At 45.6% G+C, this 22,227-nt stretch overlaps 1 protein-coding gene across 5 annotated transcripts in view; it reads left to right on the top strand.

Annotated features, from left to right (window-relative positions):
• Csn1b (COP9 signalosome subunit 1b) overlaps positions 1-22,227 on the top strand; it is a 45,680-nt gene that overhangs the window by 10,475 nt on the left and 12,978 nt on the right. For all 5 annotated transcript variants that reach the window (XM_077670151.1, XM_077670152.1, XM_077670153.1 and 2 more), the window contains exons 5-10: positions 3,239-3,374; positions 7,907-7,984; positions 9,131-9,271; positions 11,799-11,893; positions 13,933-14,038; positions 17,911-17,991. In XM_077670151.1, the coding sequence (XP_077526277.1) occupies positions 3,239-3,374; positions 7,907-7,984; positions 9,131-9,271; positions 11,799-11,893; positions 13,933-14,038; positions 17,911-17,991 (637 nt within the window). The remainder of the gene's footprint in view (positions 1-3,238; positions 3,375-7,906; positions 7,985-9,130; positions 9,272-11,798; positions 11,894-13,932; positions 14,039-17,910; positions 17,992-22,227) is intronic.

Genomic DNA, 22,227 nt, shown 5'->3' with positions numbered 1-22,227 from the left:
CGCCAACGTTCTGTTCTCAAATACCTCGCGCACCCGGTATATGGTGATTTTTTTTACTCTCCAAACTGCACCCTCGCCTTGTAATCGGGACCACTTTATAATCAAATAAATACGGTATCTTTATCTGCCCCAACATTGTGGCGGAAAGTTCTCCAGGTTTTGATGTGATTGCAAAGAATCTGTCACTGCCTTGTGACCGACAGTGGAGCCAGATATGAGAAGTCTTTTTGCGGCGACGTCCAGGCCTTAAAAATTTCCTGGCTAGTTTTGCCCCTTCAAAACAGTGGCCAAAAATTTGTCTTTGTTGTGTTCTAGTGGCTTAGAGGCAAAAGCATTTTCTTGGTCACTTTCTTGGTGGCACCTCCTGTTTTAGATGCAAAGCATCTTTTGCTCGGGGCTATGTCCATTGTCCGTTGGCATCCGCATCTCTTCTCATCCCCCTCTCCACGCCAGCTGTGGGATAATGCGCTTCTCTCTCCGTCCTCGTATCCACGCCAGCTTCGCGATAGCGCACTTCTCCCTCCGTCCTCCTGTCCACGCCAGCGCTATATATAACCGCGTGCACGCGCCGCTGCCTCAGTTGCTTCGTCGGAGGAGTCTCGCTCCGGCGTCTGATGAGTACTGACAGTCCTGCTAGCGGATTGGCTGACACAAGTTCAGCCAGCATCAGCCAACCAGTTAACAGAGCTGTTTGTCAGAGGGGAACCCTGAGGTGATGCGAAGCATCGCGGAGTTTCCAACAACGTTCACCCGATGTGGGTAATCAACGCAAGTTAAAATAAAGGGAACTCCGTGATGCTTCGCATCACCTCAGGGTTCCCCTCGGGAAGATGGTGTAATTTTTTTCTTTGCTTTCTTTCTTGTAGAAGGGAGAAAAGAAGAACCAGTGATCTGAGGGAAGTGTTGGCGCATTTTAATTAGTGCTTTTTAAGAACGAGGAATTGGGTTCGAACGAGGAGTCGGGTTCGATTCGCGGCCACGGCGGTCGCTTTTCTGACGAAGGCGAAAAGCAAGAACGCCCGTGTGCTCGAGATTTTGGTGCACGTTAAAGATCCCCCGGTGGTCAAAATTAATCCGGAGCCCTCCACTACGGCGCGCCTCATTGCCTGTGGAGTGTCGGCACGCTAAACCCTACAATCAATCAAACGAACGTAATCTTACGAGTACACCTGATTGAAACGGATGACTGTACCATTTTTCCTTCCTGTCTGGATACTTGTGTTTGCCTGCTTTTTTATTTGAGGCTTGCACGCAGGTATGCCGGCTAGCATTGAACAAGCAAATCTTTAAATCAGGTTTGGCGGAGGAAATGACAACTAGGGATTCCTGAAAATTCTGACTAGGGATTCCTCATTCTGCTCTTTTTCTCTTTTGATCTGAGTGGTGCTCTTACACTCCTTTGTTTTTCTTTGTACCCTCTTGTTTCACTCTCTTTGGTGGTTAAAGTTGCTGAGTGTTACCACTTCAACTGTTTCGATGAGCTGAGGCCATATGTGCTGCAGTTTAAGGAGACAGACTAGTCTTAGAGCTGTTTTTTTTTATTTACTAACCAAATGAAATGAAACTGCACAGCATTATGTAGCTTTTTGTGCTGATTTCAAATATGTAAATATTTTGCAAGTTGATGATTTTTCTGAGATTTAATGATTAATTATCATTATTTTTGGTCACAATTACAAATAAGCACTCCATACAGTATGGAAGTTACCACGTGGATGTGCAGACAAATGACTAAAGAATAGAACGTTGGGGGAACTTTGTTTGATTTAGCTATTTCTGATCGTTTTACAACACACTGAACTTCTCTCCTCCCACGCTTTGCCAGGAACGGCTCACAGGTGGTGTCATTTGAACACGGTAATTTTCCAAAGCCTCCACTTGAAAATATGTTTCCAAAATTGTATTTCCCGCACATTTAGCTACTGGAAGCAAAAAATATTACAGTCGTACCTGCTCTGGGTGCCGAGATATCCGTCCGCAAAACACTCAACTTTGCGTTGCAAGAAAAGTGTCGTTTTTCACCATCGAATTCTGCCCAAACTGAGCTTTAGAGTGCACTTTAAAATGCTATTTACGATAAAATACGGTGCCTTTTGATAGGAAAGTTTGCAGACGGATAGGAAAATGGCCGCGGATGCTGAAAATGCCATTTTTCAGAGAACCAGTTTTGGACCGCTTTTTGGCCCCAAAGACCCACCTGTTCCCTTAAAGGTGGAGGTGGGGATCGGAGCAAAGTATCTTATGTCTTGGCGTATTGTAATGAAATTTGGTAGGCACCTTGGAAAGCACTCCAAAGATATTAAAAGTTTCATGATGATATCTTCAGTACTTTTTGTGTTGCGGAAATTTACATGTTGCCCGCTCATCGAAAGCCTAGTGAAGTGACGAAATGGTAGCAAGTTCTGAATACTTCAAAATTGTAGTCAAAAGAACACTACAGGGTATGACATTCTTAGAATGTTTTTAAACCCTGTGTTATTTTTATATACAGCAATATTTTTACCTGTAATCATTTGTACACAACTAGCATTAGCATAAGCACTAAATAAAAAAATAATAAGGCCCTAAATTGAAAATCAGGAAATGTCATACTGCAGAACACTTAAAGGATAAAAAACAAAACAAAAAGAAAGAAAACAAACAGGTGCAAAATTTGTCCAGTGTTTGCGGTGGTATCCTCTCCACGAACAACAGGGAATGCGTGAAATGCACTTTTGAGAAAATGGCTCTCAAAGGTTACAGAGCACTTGTTGTCCCGCAAAAGGCACCGGACGCATAGTCGGCACCGGACGCATGGCCCTTGCTGTCCTTGCTAGAGAATGACCTCTGGGCTGTTGCCCCTTGATCTGATTTGGCATCGCAAAAATGGGTGTTTTTTGGTCATCGCGATCGGTTTCGCTTTCGTTTCCGCTGACAAAATAATTTTTTTTAGTACCTTTAAAGACCGTTTTTCGGCATGGTATTTTTATACAGCATACACCAAGAGTTCTGGAAGCGAAAGCAGGCAGTTTCCAAAAATCAATTTTTTTGGGGGGCCGATTTCTACGACCCCATTCCTGCGTTCCCCCTTAAAGCACCAACAAATGTTGTACAACACTATGCCAGTCCCGCGTAAGCTGCAGCCCCTGTGTATGTGCATCCTCCGTAACTTCTTGCCAGTCCACGAAAGATCTGAGAACTGCCGTTTCTGTGTCCATGGAACGGTTAGAACGGTGACAGCGTCTCTCCCGTGTCGCAGGCGGGGTCACGACGACCTGGGTGACCACTACCTGGACTGCGGAGACCTGAACAACGCTCTGAAGTGCTTCTCGCGGGCGCGCGACTACTGTACCAGCAGCCGCCACGTTGTCAACATGTGCCTCAATGTCATCAAGGTGAGGGCATCGTCACGGAGCTTACTTGCCATGGTGGCTAATACCCCTGTCACACGGGCATTATTAATCCGGATTGAAGCGAAGCGCGATTGACTTTTCGAATGCGCTCGAAGCACCGCCGCTGCCACACGGCACGTTTCGAATCGAGAAGTTGCACCGCTTGCACTCACGTACGTCAGGTGGCGCCAGAAATGGACTTCACAGCCGGCGTCGGGTAACTGCGCACGGTCGTAGGTATACGGAACTATATGAATGCTACCACACACTTATTTGTGTCAAGTTATTTGATAGAATTTCTGGCGTTAGTTGAAGTATCAACTTCTGTGTCAATAGTCAGCGGGGACGAGAGTGTCACCGCTTTCGTGCGATCTCACTTGGAGCCCTTGATCGTGATTGAAACGGCCGTGTATCAGCGCCCAATCTGGATTGAGCTTGATCCAGATCGACTCAGTCGCGATTGAAAGTGCCCGTGTGACAGGGGTATAAGGCGTTGTGCTGCTGAGCCCAAGGATGTGGGTTCGATTCCCAGCTGCGGGAGCCGCTTTTCTGATGCAAGCAAAAACGCGTCTGTGTGTTTAAGATTTCAGCGGATGTTAAAGGTCTTTCCCCCCAGGTGGTCTTAAGGGGGGACACTGCTCTTAAAACAGCTTCCTTTAATTTTTAAATAAACTCTGTGAAAATTGTCATTCTTGCTGCTTCTTCCCCACTTATTTCAAATATGCCGTTATTTTTTCAGCTGGTCAATTAGTTCCCGAGATAATTAGAGATAATTAGCCATTTTTGGTCAAACAATAGACAACACAGTGGTGGTCATGAAACTGGAATCTTTATATTTTCCAAAACTATGAAACTTGGTGAATGCAATAACGGGAATTGGTTTTTTTGATGCACTGCTTTGAAGGAATTTTACAGCTCATTGAGCTTTGTTGGCACGAGTGGCAAGAAACCATTTCGAATGTGAATTTCAAGCACTAAAGTTTAGTGAGCTGTAAAATTAGTTTCAAGTGGTGCACCAAAAAACTGATTATCATTGCATTCACCAGGGTTCATAGCATTGAAAAATATAAATATTACAGTTTTGTGGCTAACACTGTTTTGTCTATTGTTCCTCGAAAAATGACTAATTATGTCAAATTATCTTGGGAACTAATTGACTGACTCAAAATATAATGCAATATTTGAAATTGGTGTAAATGGAGCAGCAAGATGATGAAGTTACACAGAGTTTACTGAACAATTGAAAGAAATTGTTTCAAGAGCCATGTCCCCACTTAAGTTCGTTTGGAGCCCTCCACTATGGTGCACTACATAACCCAAGTGTAGGCTCCGCACGTAAAACCCAAAATATTTTGAACCATAAAACTCCTCTTAGCGACTTCACCTACAAGATTTCAGGAACGAACGAAGCATGCAAGCAAAAAAATATCAGTCGTGAATGTGCATACTATACAGCATGGTTTCTCAAAGTGGGTTCCGCGGAACCTAGGGGTTCCACAGGCCCCTCCTCGGGGTTCGCGATCCACTGATAAATTTTCCCTCGTTCCGCATTCGCCAAGAAACTTAGATGACGAACCCGAGGTGCGATCGATCTAAGGAACCTTCCATTACTCTTGCCCGAGTGTCAGTAAGCACATCTCAGTGCATAACACAAAGGCACAAGCTGCGCAATACACCCCACCAGCAGCTTGTAGTCAGCCAGACTCCGAAAACGGGTGGCGTGGTTAAACTATTACACTTAAATCTCGGCCTTGTATTACCGCCATGCGCATTTCTCCTGTTTGGAGATAGGTGCCGCTAGCGTACGCTCTGGCGTAAAGTCGACATTCACGCTTTATATTCAATAGCAAGCAAACTTGCTTCCTTTTGAATTTATTGTACGTGAATGTAGCGTGAACGTAATGAAAAAATAGCGGGAAAAGGGGGGGAGGGGTTCCTTGGCACTTAACGGAGCTTAGCAGGGTTCCCTGGGACCAACATGCCTGAGAACCCCTGCTATACAGGATAGGGGTCTAGGGAAGTAAAGTAAGGATGTCATTGGATTTCATATATACAGTCGATCGCAGATTTATCGAACTCAAAGGGGGTCACAAAATAGTTCGACATATCGGCAATGTGATATATAAGATGTTTTCTCTTCCATAGGATTTACGAGGAGATGTTTGGACTGTCCGATATGTGTGGGTTCGATATATCCAGGATCGACTGTATATTTTACCTCATTATCATAAGGGAATCATACAATCATCACAAGTGATCAGGAAAAATGCCTCAGATGCGGGCTTTGTTTCATAAAGTAGTATGCATTCGTTGTTGTTGCGCTTTATTTGTTGCTGTATGTAAAGTTGAGCTAAAAGCTTCGTGAAACGTAATCAAGTACAAACTTTCACCGTAGACCGCTGCCTGTGCTCTACGCTTACAAACTGCAGGTAAAGGTAATGCTGCCACAGGCTATCTAAACTTTACATAATTACAAACACCCCAGTCAGTCACTCAGTCGCGAAGCTTTGTGGTCAGCTTGTTTGACAACTTGTTAGTTTGTTTTGTGTATCACTGAGTGTTCTGGGTAGACACTGCTGACCTGATGACAACGCAGGGTCTAATTCAACTCAAGCTCTAACTAAATTCAACTCAGTGCTGAATTCAATACAAGTTCTAAATTCAACTCGGGGTCTAAGTCAAGTCTAATTCCCACTGCTCATTGCGGACATTTTTTTGAAAAGACGGCATCAAAAGCCTGTATGGATGTTCTCTTTGTATGTCCCCCTCCCTGAAAACTGTCAGCACAGTGCTTGCTATACTGTTGCTGGCACAGCGAAGTAATAACAGAAAAATCTCAGTACACTTTTTGACAATGAAAGGGTACCAGCAGCCAGGTTGATGGGGCGTTGCTGTTAAGAGCGCTTTTTTTTTTTTAACAGTGCGCTCCTGCAAGAAATAAGAGAGAATTTCTTTCCCCAATCAAATCTTAAGGTGGAGCTGTCTGCATGGTCTTACTTCAGAAATAACGGCTGCATTTGTGGCACATTTGGAACTAAGGGGAAGGGGAGGGGGAGTTCTCCGGTTTGCTGGCCTTCAAGCACTGATGCCTCCACCGCTTGACGTGGCTGTTCTTTCCTTATGTGGCGAGTAATTGGTAACTGATTGATTGATTATGAGGTTTGACGTGCCGACGCTACACGGGCAATAAGGCGCACCGTAGTGGAAGGCTCTGGATTAATCTTGACCACCTGGGGATCTTTAACGTGCTCCAAAATCTCGAGCACACGGGCATTTTCGCTTTTCGCCTCCATCAGAAAAGCGGCCGCGGCGGCCGGGAATCGAACCCGCATCTTTGGGCTCGGCCACACAGCACCTTGTAATTGGTGACTGCTCACACAGTCTTCTAATGATTTCCTCTTTTGCGCAAGTCCATGCTCAGTCTTATTAGAAGGAAATTAGAGTCTCTTAATCTTAGGTTTTTATCGCAAAGCTTCACGTCCGATAAGCCAAATGCTCTCGGAGCCTTTGCCTTGCAGCAATGTCTTCCTCCCCCAAACTGTTAGAGCGAAGCTTCGAGGGTCTCACTGATGATGCCTGTGCGCGGAAACGCACTGCAGGAAAGCCAACTTACTCTGACAGTGATGACGATCGTGTGTGAAGTGAAGAAAAATTAAGACGCTTCCCTGCGAAGCCTGGCGACAGCTCCGTTAGGCCTCCTGCGCTAAAAATTGATGTGCAGCAGAGGCAGGAGGTGATGCAGGCATGTAAAGGCACAATGTATAGGTGGTATTCATTGAAAAGTTTAGCTGTCAATTTCTTTGCTTGGCAGCACTTGAAATGGCCACGGACATGGCGCGGCTTGTGCCACTGTGCTCGCACGCCTGAAAAAACAAACAAGAAACACCGACGTGCGTCGTCTCCTCTATTTCAATTCGCTTGTCAACGGTGGCGTCAACAGAGGTGTTATTAATCACACTCACTTTGGACTCAAGCATTGCTTTGCATTAGGTGGGGTGGAGTTCGGAACGTCCAACACAATGTGCTTAGCACAGACAAGTACCACCATCCCGCGGAGCCCGACGTAACCAGTGACGGCGCACCCACACGGTTGCCAGCGTGCGTTGCCTCACCATTGAATACAAGCTATATAGGCCTAAAGTCATGTTCTGGGGGGAACATCGACAGCTGTTACCCACAGCTTGACGTACGATGAGAGTGACGTTGCTCTACATGCCGTAAGGTGTTAACTGCAGGGTGTTAGGCCTAATGCCACAATTTGAGGTTTAACGCCTTAAACTGGCACCCACCCGAAAAAGTACCCACTGTCTGCCAAGCGGCAGGTACCGATTTACGACCTCGCAGACCCCGAACCCAAACATTAGGCCTGTGGAGTGCATACACGAGAGTCGCTGCAGTTATTCTAGAAAAGCTGTGCATATCTCCAGAGTGGCTCATGCTCGTAGTGCGAGATTGGCCAAACAAGAAAGCTTCGAGTTCAACCGCTGTCGTCGTTCGACAGGGGGGTGCATCATTTTTTATTTCTTGTTTTCCAGGTCAGCATCTACTTGCAGAACTGGTCCCACGTCCTGACGTATGTCAATAAGGCTGAGGCGACTCCAGAGTTTGCTGAGGTGTGTATGTGTGTGTCTTGCAGTTGTGGGTTGCTTTGCGCTTGCGCACTAAAGCAGTGGAACAAGATTTTGAATGGCTGTTAGAGAAGGCCAAGCTTTCTTTGGCTGTTAAAGTTTTTGTTGCAACTACAGTCAAACCCCGCTACAACGAACTCCACTTCAATGAGACATTTCCAATTCCCCGTCAGGTAGCCATACAAGTCAATTCAACAAAGTTCTCACCACAATGAACCATTTGTCTCACTTGCTTTCGCTTCAACAGAATTTTTGCTCAGGAGGGGTGGGGTCGAACATTTACTTTAAAATAACATAAGCATAACGGCAGCTATCCGGAACTTTTTATACGTGCAGTGCGCTTAGTTTCACCAAAAATGTGTGCCGTGTGCCTACACCACTACCAGTAAGCAAAAACAAACGCATAGGTGGACGCCATTGTTTGCCGGTGGTAAGGATGTGGCTGGTTGTCTTTTGAATCTTGAAACTTTTTGGGCTTGTGCAGTTTTTTTTAGCCGTTTTCAAATATCCAATCAGTTTTGATGTAAGGCATTTAGTTTTCAAGATAATTAAAAATCTTTCTTAATTGTTCTTGAGAACAATGGAAAAAAAACTATTTAACAAAAGATTACCAGTAAGTCATGAATAGATACCAGAAGTTGTGGAGAATGAAATGTGGGAAGCAGTTTTTTTTTTTTTTTTTGCAATTACGTGCAAGTTTACATTAATTCCAACTTCTAGGTTTGAAGTACCCCTGCTAACCAATTAAAAATAATTGTAATTAAACAACTACTGAAAGACAAAATTGCTAACTCTTCCTCCCTTTTTAGATGGTTTAAACATTCAGCTTTACACTGCAAGAGAACTAATCTTCCTAGCTGCACTATGTGCTGGGATGTACCTCTCGAGAATTTCCTATCGCTACAATTCTGCTTGTGGTGAAAAATGAGAAAAAATTATGGAAAAATTGTAATTTTTTTATCGAAATCGGGCCTGTAGGGCTGTTGTAAGTACCTGGTACTGTTCAAGTACCAACCTTTCGGAGGAAAAACTGTGCTAAGGAAAAAGTTACACCTAAGAAAATGCTTTTTTGGGCAATTTTTTGGTCCCGAAGACCCATGTGCCCCCTTAAGCCTGCGTGTCCTTTGGTAGGGCCACGCCAAGGACACGCACCAGAGCATCGTGACCAAGCTACGGTGCGCTGCCGGTCTTGCTGAGCTGGCCACCAAGAAGTACAAGTCGGCCGCCAAGAACTTCCTCCAGGCCAGCTTCGACCACTGCGACTTCCCCGACGTGAGTACCGGGCAGGCTCTGCTCACACGTTCGGTCCATTCTCTGCTTTGGTTTGGTCTGCCATCAGTACCCTCTCGGCTTTTTAAAAGAGAGGACACTGCTCTTAAAACAGCTTCCTTAAATTGTTAAGTGAACTCGGTGAAACTTGTCAGCCTTGCTGCGTTTTTTCCACTGATCTCAAATGTGTCATTATTTTTTGAGTCAGCCAATTAGTTCTTAGGATAATTAGAGATAATAAGCCATTTTTGGAGGAACAATAGACAAGACAGTGTTAGCCATAAAGCTGTAAGCTTTATATTTTCCAATACTTCGAACCCTGGTGAGTGCACTAAGAGAATCGGTTTTTTGATGCACTGCTTGGATCTAATTTTACAGCTCGTTAAAATTTGCTGGCACCACTGGCAAGGAACCATTTCGAATGCCCATTTCAGGCACCAGTGTTTAATGAGCTGTAAAATTAGATCCAAGCGGTGGATCAAAAAACCGATTCTCTGATTGCATTCACCAGGGTTCGTAGTATTGGAAAATATAAAGTATTACAGTTTTATGGCTAACACTGTCTTGTCTATTGTTCCTCCAGAAATGGCTAATTATCTCTAATTACCCTAGAAACTAATTAGCTGACCCAAAAAGTAATGGCATATTTGAATTCAGTGGAAAAAAAAAGCATCGAGGCTGACAAGTTACACGCAGTTTACTTAAAAATTAAAAGGAGTTGTTTTAATAAGGGCAGTGTGCCCCCATAAATGAATGCCATCAACAAGAATAAATTGTACAAAGCTGGGTTGGAAGAAGCGTCACGTAAGGTTCATGCAGTGGGTTTGCCGACTTCGCAGCTAGTGGTCGTTGGGAAAGACTGCTTCCTCAGTGAAAATAATTGAAACATTCTGTTCTTTGGAGGGCTGTCTTGAATGGTCGATTGCCGTCTGCTCGTTTAAACCACTGGAGCTCATCGACTGTTGGCGTGAGCGTAAATCTTCTTTCGGGGCAGCGTGGGTGCACCTCGAAAACTATAGTGAGGTGTTAGGGAGGCTGGTGTTCAAAAATTTGTTGAATGAAAAACAATAACGGCTGTGGCCTCTACGTTGAACCAAAAAAGTCATCTATAACTTGCTTGACTTCTTCCAATGTCAAGCTCTTGGACTTTGTTCCAACTGGCCTTTACAAAAGCCTTTTTAGTTTCGCTTTAATATTGGAGGGGAAAAGGAAACAACAAGAATGGTGGCCCTTGTAGTGTTTGCTGTACGATGCCTGTTTTTGTGTTCCTTTTTTGATGTCTGCAGGCTGTGCACGAGTTCTGATCTGTGCAGATGCCAGGTTTCTGAAAAAAGAAAAGAAAAAGAAAAAAATACTTGTTGTCCAAACAACATGCTCAAATGTAGGTTGTCTAAGTGAGCACAACGTGCCCTTTTCCTGACTGAAAGTCCCAACTTTGGGAAAAGGGCTGAGTGATGTGGAGAGATGAGTGCATTAAACACTTTGACCGAGCGGGCGGCCTTCCTAAGGAATGTTACCCCTTTCACTGATGGGTGTTTCTGGCCATGACACACCCCTAGTGTCGGTTTGGTTTTTGGAGTATGAGGGAAGGAACGTAGTGATTTATTTGACTATGATAGCATCCGGAACGTAACGCGTCGACAGGAAAGTGCGTGGGTGAGAAATCACCTTTCTTCCAGATATTTTCAGTTTGCCGTGCACGCTTCCGGGACGATGACGACCCCACTGTTTCGACATCAGAATCTGTCGCTCTGGAACTCGCACCCCTTTTTTCTCAGATGAGAAACTCGCAGAATGCGATTCCGAGCTTGGCTCGTATTCGGATTGCATTCGAAGAACCATCGCTTCAGTCCGCAGTCGAAGGCCCCGCGTAATCAGCCATCCAAAAGTAACCGTGCGCATGGAGCGAGCACTTTCAGCAGCCCGGACAATGCACAGAAATGAGTGAGCGAAAGCCGCGATTGAGTCATGGTTTGGTCTGTTGGAGATGCGACGGTGCGCTGGGCTAACCTGGCGCGCTGTAGCAGATGCGAGAACGGAATAAAAAAAATCCTGGAGACCCGTTGCGGATGGCACAGCAACCTTTGCACCCGTAATCGCACACGTGCCACATGGTCACTCATCCTGACAGAGTACAGTGCGCGGAGCAACCAAGCCCCCCAGCAACAAAGGGTGGGTGCGGTCGCTCCGTACTCTTCAATATACTGCCGTTAGAGAGCCAGCGAGTGAAAATACGAGCTACTAGAAAGATTCGACAGATGGCGCGAACAGTCCAGGCGCACCAGCTTTGCGCTATGGCGCAAATTTTTTAACGCACAGTGGAGAGCGTACCGGAACGTCAGTGACACTGCAGAGGGGAAATGCGAAAACGTACCGGTACGTCAGTGACAGCGAAAGGGTTAATAACTGGCTGTATTGATCTCGCAGCTGAATGTGTTAAGATAAAGATTGCCAATCAGAATTCACGTGACAAGTTTGATACATTGCACCGAGCTGAAAGGCAAGCAAATTTTACGTTTTCACTTTTCAGATGCTGTCGCCCAACAACGTGGCCATGTACGGTGGGCTCTGCGCTTTGGCGTCCTTCGATCGCCAGGAACTGCTGCGCAACGTCATCTCCAGCAGGTGAGCGGATTGTGCCATGCGGGGCTCGGGTTAAGAGTCTCCCTTCTAAGACTTATTTCACGAGTGAAACTCATTGCCCGCGTTGCGCAGCGCGTTAAGCCCTGCAAAAAAAAAAAGGGAGGCAGTCAAGATTGCCAAGGAAGCAAGGGGGAGAATGTGGTAGGTCATTTGTTATCGTTGAAACAGGTACAGATTTTTGAAAGTGGAGAAAAACATGCCCGCGGGTGGGATTCAATGAGCCCCTCATTTCCCTTTTTTTCTGCGCTTTCTTTTGAGAATCTGTACTTGTTTCAATGGTAATAAATGACCTACCACATTCTCCCCTTTGCTTCCTTGGCGGTCTTGACTGCCTACTCTTATTTCTGTGTGTGTGTGTATATATATACAGTCGAACCCCGCTACAACGAACGCCGCTTCAACGAAATTTCCGCTTCAACGAAATATTTCCAATTCCCCGTCAGCTAGCCATAGAAGTCAATGCAACAAAGTCCTCGCCACAACAAACCATTTGTCAGGCTTGCTTTCGCTTCAACGAAATTTTCGATGATTTGGGCTGGGTTTGAACAATTATTTGACAATAAAATAAGCATAGCGCCAGCTATCTGTAACTTTTTATACATTCAGAACGCTTAGTTTCACCGAAAATGCGCGTTGCGACCACACCAACCACACCGCCACCCAAAACAAAACAAAAAATAACTCATAGGCGCACGCCATTGTTTGATGGTGATAACGATGTGGCTGGCCGTCTTTACACGAGGCGCAGGCCCGCTTCGCCAAGGCGGAGCCAGAGCTACAGCCAATCCGTATCCAGTTGAAATTGCATGAATGTGCTCCGCTGCTGGCGCGGTGCCGTCATGTATGCGTTGTGAGGAGCTGTCCTTGCCGTTTTCCTTCTACCATTCTTCATAGCCAAGAGCGAAAATCATGTTTGCGCGTTTGGTCTTGAAGCCTAGTCATCCTATCTTAGTCGCGAGCGCGCGGTCCTGTTAAATGCAAGCGCGCGCGTCTTGCCAGCCAAGGTCAGTAGCTGCCGTGCCCTGTCAGAGGATAAGATAACGGCACTGCTCCTGCCACAAGCGAGAGGGGGGCTTCCCACGGCCTAGCAGCTATCTGCAACTAATCAGCTCGGTGGACACGCCTTGTTGTACAGCGATACGTTTTGCGCCTGCATATCTTCACCCCCCTCCGTAACGCGTTCTTTGGGTGGTGAAAAAACAGATAACCATTGGTATGTTTGTTATCCGAATAAACATGAGTTATTGCGCGTCACTCCTTTTTCTAAACATTGTATTATGCTGCCAATGTTGCGGAAACGCACGGGGCTATTTTTCTGGCCTTTCCGTGGTGTGTTGGGGCAGATTTCGCCTCAACGAATTTTCGCTTCAACGAAATTTTTCGCACGTCCCGTCAATTTCGTTGTAGCGGGATTCGACTGTATATATAATTTGAATTATTACAGTATGCAGCCATTGTAAGGCTATGTAACATAGTACAAAAAGTGCTACGAGTTGTGCCGCGCCTCCGCCAGATGACGCCACGGGTCCCGCGACCGAGAGAAGACGCAGTGAAACATCCCCCTCGTGAGGGGCACGATCAAATGCAGAGCATTTCCGGCGGCGCACGACGTTAAGTAGTTTGCGTTACATTAATGTTGTTGCACTTGTGGCAACTGCTGACGAGAGAGCGCTCGTCAGCAGTAATTTGAATGAGTCAAGGATATAAGGCGCGTTCGTAGCGTCCCAATCTGTGTCGGCTTTGTGGCGCAGTGGGTAGAGCACCATGTACAGTGCGTTCCGCCCACAGGGTCGAGGGATCGAAACCGGGCGCCGGATAGTATTTTTTTATGTATAGTAGGGAGGGGTGCGGTGCGGACTACGGACGTCAACGCGGGTGACATCGTGAGTTACTGAAATGCTCTGCATTAAAAAAAAAAATAAACCTATTTTGTGGAAACTTTTCTAATAGCAGTTCAGAGGCTTCATCAGAAGTTTGCATATTCGTATTTGATACAACTTCTCCTTCTCATTCCGGTGCAGCTCCTTCAAGCTCTTCTTGGAGCTGGAGCCCCAGCTGCGGGACATCATCTTCAAGTTCTACGAGTCCAAGTACGCCACCTGCCTCACTCTGCTCAACGAGATCAAGGTAAGCCGCCCAGTTTGGATCTGGGAAAGCTTGGCCCGGAAAAACAAGCGCAAACAAAAAGTGCGAGTGTAGTGTCGCACGGGGCTGGTGCTCTGGCACTGACCTTTCTTCCAACTGTCTTTGCAGTGGCGAACAAAAATTTGACATCCACCTCAGTGCAGCCGTACGGCTACAAAGAAAAGCTGTACAGCTTTCCTTTGTGGCCGTACGGCTGCACTGAGGTGGATGTCACATTTTCCTTTAAATCTGTTCTAGAGTCTTTGTGGTTACTTGGTGTGTTGACCTCTGCCTTGTAAGGCCTCGTTTTACGATATTGGCAATGGCGAGTGAGAAAAAAGGAGGGTGGGTGAAGGGCTTTAGCAGACGGGGTACGTTCCTCTTAGCTCTGCCAAGTCTCCTCTACCTCCTCCTCTTTCTCCTCCTCTACCTCCTCCTCCTCTCCTCCTCAAGTCTCCTTTCAAGTCTCCTCTACCTCGCACACAATCTCTCACCTCCTACCTCCTCTACCTCCTCCTCCTCTACCTCCTCCTCCTCTCCTCCTCAAGTCTCCTTTCAAGTCTCCTCTACCTCGCACACAATCTCTCACCTCCTACCTCCTCTACCTCCTCCTCCTCTCCTCCTCAAGTCTCCTTTCAAGTCTCCTCTACCTCGCACACAATCTCTCACCTCCTGACACTTGTCCCCTACGTCTGGCGGTAGAGCAAGTTATGGGCAGACGAACCCATGGTGACGGCGTTTCTTTCTTGTTTGAATTTCCTTTCAGCATTTTTGTTGCACTGGGAAGAAGAAGGCAGTGTAATTCTGGGCACTACATGGAACACCTTGCGTGCACAGGCGGCCATTTGAAGGGGTCACTGAACATGTGCCGCAGTCAGCCATTGTTCGCTGTACTCGCGCTGTACTTTGGTGCATGTTCATAGTGTACTGTATTTTCGCGCTTATAACCCGCACCAAAAATGCAAAAATTTCAGCGGCAAAGTAGGGGTGCGAATAATACGCTGGGTTTTTCATTTAGTGCAGCTTCACGGCAATGCACGTTGTGCCGTGCAGCTCCTATGCAGTAACACTGACTAAGCCTTCCATGGCAGCGATTGTGCAAGACATACGAGGACAAGGAAGAAAGAACAAGGACGAGCACAAACGGAACTTTATTAGTGAATTGTGACTTTCGCCTCGCAGTCAGCATATTCTACTTGCTAAATATACGCTTTTTCTGTATACATGGTATGCGATGTGTTGCTTGAGCAGTAGCTTTGGTGCAGCCTTTCCTGTATCAAATGTGTGGGCAATACGCGAGGATTTTTTTTTTTTGTTTTCCGGCTGGCTGAAAGTGGGGGTGTGGATTATATGCAGGGGCAAGTTATATGCGCGAAAATGTGGTATATCTGAGATGTAACGCTATTGCCTTAGGGCATACTATTGCTGTCTTGCTGCGCTCGTTTCTTTATAATAAGTGTTTGTTGTAACTGCTGCCATTGTCACTGGGCTTGACTGTATGTGCGGTGAAAAAAAATTTCTGGCGATGACTTATGCTCCAACATTGTGAAAACTTGGTACAGATTGGCTTACGTTGGTGCTTAGCTTGTCTTGGATTGGCTTGCACTTGCACAGATTGGCTTCTTCATAACTGAGTGTTTGTTATATTACAACAGATCTGCATACAACAGATATTGGGATACAATATACCAATTTGCAATGTTTGGTTTTACGTTCCTATCTGTGCCATTGATTAAAAACTTTTTTTACTGCAGGTTCAGTTACAACAGACATTCAGATATAACAGACTAGATTAAGAGATTAACAAGTCTATTTAGGTCCAGTTACAACAGACATTCAGATATAACAGACTAGATTAAGAGATTAACAAGTCTATTTTTGCACGTCTACAGTGGACTCCAAGTTCACAACTTTCATGTCAAACATTTGCAGTGTTTGTGGTTATAATTCATAATGGCAATCAAACGAAAGCAATTTTGAATGACTGAAAATATTTGTGAATTAATAGAGGTAAACTTTTTGCTTGCCAAAAGCAATCACTGTCAAGTGCATGCAGTCATACACTTGCAGTATGCGTAAATGGGAAGTCCTGCAAGTCAGGTGATAGGATTTAAAATTTTACAATCTGAAGGCAACAGACCAGATGTTTATAGATATATGAAAGTTGCCATAGTTAAAACAAAAAAATCGTAAGCCCCCATACAGTAAAGCCCGCTTATATCGAACAGCGCGAGGATTGTAAAATAGTTCGATATAGCAACAATTCGATATAGAAAGTGAAGCAAAAAAAATTATATGAGAGCAATCTTGCCGACGGAGTCACGAGCTAACGCTGAGCTCTTACCACCCTGCAGTTCACTATCGATACGACACTTTCTCGGAAGAAAAACAATAATTTATTGAGGCGGAAGAACTGCGTGGGTGTAGCCTGCTTCTTGGAGCGCAACGCGTTGCTGGTGACTGCTGGCTCCACTGTATCTAAACAGTCAAGCACAAGACTGCTGCCCTCAATGGCACTGCAGTATCGCCGTAGCAGGGCCACGGCAGCGACGGCTTCGCTCGTGCTCGGAACAGTACGGAGTCCTTTGCATCTTCGACAGAGCGGAGACAAGCATGGATACAAGCGAATAACGGCGAACCCAGCGAACCGAGCAAGTGCGCGCAGCGAGTGGCGCGGACTTGAAGTTCGGTGACACCGCAGCCCGCAGCGCCCAAAGTGACGCTTTCGGCTCCAACGACATGCATGCGTGGAGCTGGTCCACTCTGCCACGGCTGGTTTGGACGCGCGCGAGCTCGCGCGGGAGTCGCAAGCGACACCCGCACCACCGCGCGCGTCGATGTATTGTGGGAAAGCCTGCCGCATGCCTAAGGAGAGCGAAAAATCCCGCGCGGGAGAATTCGATATATCCATTGTGAGCAGAATCGCGTTCGATATGAAAAGTTTTAAATGCATGTAATTTTTGCCAGAATGATACAAGGGTTCGATAAAGGCAATAATTCGATATATCCGTGTTCGATATAAGCGGGCTTTACTGTGTATATAGAGGGCAAGGTCTCCAAACGTAGCAACAGAACCGTTACTTGCACTTCACGTATATTCATGGAAAGGCAACGGAAACGCTAGTGTAGCTTGGAGGAGTGAACTGGAAGTAATATAATATAGTATGAGTAATGAACAGATCTAGAGGGGGCCATACAACATGATCACAGCAAATGTAACAAGACTCGTGTGTGATTTCATGCTGTACTTCATAGCGTCACGGGGATGAAACTGCTGAAAAAAGCCCAAGTAATCTCAAGTGCTTGTTGGTCTTAAATACCAACCTGTTTCAGTTGTAACTGAATCCCGAAGAATGACTATCATACTTTTATTGTTTTTGCTTTGTTTTTAACAGCTGCAAAGTACAAACTCTTGTTATAACAGACTTCATCCATGATTCTATCAAATTCTGTAGTAACAGTCTTTGGATTGTGCATACTTCTTTACTGCAGACTGAAATCATGATCACTACCGTGGTCTGTTGTAACAAGGTTACACTGTAACTGTACCCGTGTTCAACTGTATTTTCTGGTAAAACATTCCTGGCTATAACAAAATCCTACATCGAGAAATCTTGGTACAGATTGGCTTGCACTTGGCTTGAATTGGCACTTGACTTGGATTGGCTTGCATTTACACATATTATCTTTTTTATGGTTGAGCAGCCATTGTAACTGTGGCTTTCATAAGTGGTTCAGCTGTCTTGTGCACCAAAAAAATTCTCATCATAACAAGTTCAATCGTTGAGAAAACCCAGTGCAGACTGGCTTGCACCTGACTTCAATTTGTCTTGGATTGTCTTGCAAAGCACCTGTACCTTTGTGTGTTCTTGCAGGACAACCTGCTGCTGGACCTGTACCTGGCCTCCCACGTCAACACGCTGTACACCCAGATCAGGAACAGGGCACTTATCCAGGTGTGTTATAATGAGCTCTGCCGGTCTACTTGCCGCAAGAAGTATACGACCGTTTCAGGCTTGAAGGGACAGACAACCGATTTTTGTGGACTGCATGCAGCCTAGCTCGTATCAAAGCCAGCTTTTTCTGTGCTGGGGTAACCGCAACGAATTTTAAATAAACAGGCGGAAATAATTTTAATTTTGCACAAAAATTTGTAAAGTCTAAATGGTGGCGACACGTAGTGTCTGAACGTGACAATAAGTTACATGTCCAAATAACTCTGTCAATTTCAATTCTGGATTCAAAAACTGCAAGAAGGGATAGGAAAGGTTGCACATTATTGTTCTTTTAGCCGGGGATAAGTTTTTAAATACCTTTTTTAATTTAACTCATGTGCAGCTAAAAGTGTGTTGCTGCATGGCTTGCTGTTGGGGTTGCCAGCATTTCTCTTGGTGGGGCACGTTTGGGTGGTAGATCTAAAAATTCCGATCCCAAAAGTTCTTGGACGGTATCAGCAGAACCGGTTTGGGTTAACTCTTTCACGACGGCGCCATAGGCAATCGGAAGCCGGCGTCCGATGATTTTAAATCTCCCGCAAAATCTGAAACTCGCACTCCACAGACAACTATCCCCATCTGGTGTGTTCATTGGCAACTTCTCTTTCAATTTCGGTTTCGTTTGTTTCTGTGTCTCGTGTGGTGGCGGCGTAGAAAGAGAAATTTGAACCGAAGGGGGAGGGGTGGAGGAGGAAAAATGGCGTCGGGTTCACGCCGCGCTCCGCACAGTCGGACTGCTGTAGCAAGCACTTCGGCAGCTCCTGCTGTCGATTTTTCTGATTTCAGCAGCAGTGAGGGGTCAAGCAATGATGTGGGATCTTCAGATTTCAGTTAGGACGACGAAGCTCCGGTTCAGGTGCCTCGCACTTCAACAAGCGCTGGCAGGTAATTTCGTTGTGACTCCGCGCTGTATTTATAAACAAAACTTGCTTCTTATCTGACGACTGCGGTTTTGATTTTGTGTTTAGGGTCTCGAGAACGTACGGCCGGGATATTTTGCCAAATGCACAGCGCTATATCGCGCTATCACCTTCAAGATAACCTGGCGCTCGTGTCAGATTAGCGCTGCAGGGTTCAGGTGCGACGCTTGTCGAGAGCGCTGGATTTTTTTTTCTTGTTTTTTACCACCGAACTGATAACAATTTTGTGCGAGGACACAAAAGAGTATACCGTAATTACCCGATTCTAACGTGCACCCGATTTTCCTGACAAAAAAAAACTAAAAAACTTGCACCTCCGATTGTAACGCGAACGGAACTGTGTGAGCAAGAAAATCGATTGCGAGAGAAACGGATGATTTATTTCCCGAAGTAATCTCACTCATCTCACTCCTCGTAGCTCTCCACTGACCACAACATCTCGTCCTCGGTGCCACCAAGCACGTTCGCGATGCCACACTTCTGAACGAACGTTCAACCATGGTCGATGGGATCGTGGCCCACACCTCACACGCCCATCCCGCGAGCTTCTTTCAGAGGCGCACGCTTCAGCCGACCGCTCGCTTTGAACGCGTGAGAGCCGCTGCTGCCATTGCTGTTATCAAGCGCGCAAGTGGAACGATTTGACGATTTGTGTGAACGCCGATCGAAAAGCCTAGGCGCCTATGCTTCCTGCGTCCGAAAAATCGTTGCTAAAAGCTTTGGTGCCGTCTCGACATGGCGATGGCGATGGGTGGGACGAAATTTCCGCTCTTTCGGTTTCGGTTTCGTATCCGATGCATGCGATTTTTCGACCTATTTTTCCGGAAAAAAAGTGCGCGTTAGAATCGGGTAAGTACGGTACTTGGATGCACGTTTTACAGAGACTCACTCACCCTTGAGTGCCCTCGCGGCGTGGCACATCCGTCAGTTGTGCTAGGTTGACGGGCCCTCAAAAAGCCAAAACTTGGTGTACACTGTTGAGTTATATATTGAAGAATCATAGCCAAGGAACGTAGGAACAATTTGTATATCTTAAAATACCTGAAATAATTTTTAGTCTCGGTAAAAGTGCCGAATTGTGTTTTTTGTATACTTTTCTTGGGGGCTTTTTTCTGATTACTTGACGAATAAACTGTAAGTTATTGTACCTTTAACAAAACTGCTGCTTTGTGTTTTTAAGAGCAATCTATAAGCTACAATTTCATGCATAGCAAGGCTACGTGTGTTCAGTAGCTCAAGAGAAAAAAAATGTTTTGTTGAAGCACTTAAAATCGGCCGTTTTTCCGCCGTAACGAAAGAGTTAAGGGGAGACGCGGGTCTTGGAATCCCGAAATTTGGCCAAAAAATCTATTTTTAGAAATCGCCATTTTCGGAAAGTAGAGCTATTTTTCTACCTGTTAGCAAAATATCCAGACCCAGGAGTACGTATTTGAGCCATAATATCAATGTACAGCACCGACGCCCGCTAAAATCGGCCAAGATTCGACGCGAAAATAGCATTTTTTCGACGACTCGCCCCTCGGGTTCTACATGCGCCACGGCGTCCATCTTGGTCTCATTCGAAAGCGCGTCTTTTCGTTTTCAATTCCCCGCCAGAACCACTCCGTTTCGTCCGTTGGTTGCGAGTAAAACCGGGGTAGAAAAGAGACGGATCGCGCCGCCTAATTGGTTACTGACTGCACGTGACCGCAGGGCGCAACCTCATTGGCTGGGCGCCGTGGGTCGTCTGCTCGGCACTCTCATCACAGGGCAACGGCTCATGTATTCGTCTATGCGAGGACCGGCAAAAGCCCCGCATGGCGTAAAAATAAAGTAAAGATGTCTATCGATAACCGAAAGGAAGAACAGGCATTATTAAAAGCGCCTGAAATACGATTTTCTGCTCCTGTGACGACAACTTATCGCGAGAACGGCGCTGAGACGGAGGTAGGCTTAGCGCCCGCGCGGGCTGCCGAGACGATAGCGTAGCGATATGATTACGCCTGCGGGGGCACTAAGGTGCGTCTATCTTTCGATCAGCAGCAAATAGAAAGAAAAGAAATGATAAAGTGGAGGATGCCGCATGCCGACGTCGCAAGGGAAGTGTGTTCATTCTGTTATCAACGATGCTGCGGCGGTTCGGCCCGCACTCCGGCGCGCGCTTCCTCGTTGGCAGGTTACCATATAGATGAGCGATTTGAGAATTATAAATGTTCGCACTGTGCACAATGTGCGTTGGTGACGTGATATACGAGTAGATTAAACCGAAAACGTGGTTATCCCACCTAGCCAAGCGCATGCACGTTGCAGAACAGTGGCGGGCATTCCGTTACCAGCCCCTTCGCTGCAACTCACTTCACGCGATGCAAATCCGATTTGATTGCTACAAATGAAGCAGTAACATAACAAAATAGCGTTTACAACTGTGGTGCACGCTCGGCACCTCAGCCCTAGTCGCCAAAGAGAGACGGCGCGATGCCAACAGCATAAAAATTGAAGCAACGTTCAGGCTTTGCTTTTGTTCAATTTTTCTGCCAGGTGCCATCTGTAGACAGAGGATTTCATAATTTTCCCACCAACTGATTTCAGCAAACTTGGTATGCTCGTGTTGAGCGAAACGCGAGCTACATTCTAGAACCTTTCTTTTTTTCATATGCTCAATAGATAAAACTGTCACTTGTAGTAAAACTTCAACTGCGATTTTCTCAGCTTCCCTTTTTTTGCATATGTGCCTAGCCTTACAGGGGTTTTGAGGTAGTTTTTTTCAAAGGATTTCTACAAGTGTTATACCGTTGAATTCGGGATAAAATGAACTGCATGCTGAAGCTATTTTAATTGGTTCATTTTGCCTCAAATAAATGTTATGAGTAATAATTAGAGGTCATTAAGTTTTCAGAAAACTGTACTTGGCATAATTAAATTAATTCTATCTAATCAACTATCTTTACAGGAATATAAATAGCTTCAGCATGCATGGCAGGTCTGAAGCTACACATCCATACCATTTATTTAAAAAAAAATTTAATAAAAAGTTCCTTAAAGGCCCGTAAGAAATTACTTAATTAGGCTCCAGTGTTTTCTTTATAACTCAAAAAATAATTCTACCACTTGAAAACTAATTACATATTTGAAATGAGGAAGACAAAACACATATGCACAGTGATGTTCATTATCACAGACCAATTAATAAAAAAGTTCATTTCAAGACCCACGTCCCCCCTTAAGGTGTTTTAGGTGGTGCCCTTTCATCTGGGATGGAAGAAATATACTCGACAAAAATCAGTTGCCTGTCCCTGCA

Source organism: Haemaphysalis longicornis, unplaced genomic scaffold (genome assembly GCF_048455015.1).
Source record: "Haemaphysalis longicornis isolate Haplotype H1 unplaced genomic scaffold, Haemaphysalis longicornis Haplotype H1 scaffold_5, whole genome shotgun sequence".
Taxonomy (NCBI): domain Eukaryota; kingdom Metazoa; phylum Arthropoda; class Arachnida; order Ixodida; family Ixodidae; genus Haemaphysalis; species Haemaphysalis longicornis.
This window is presented reverse-complemented; position numbering and strand designations above follow the sequence as displayed.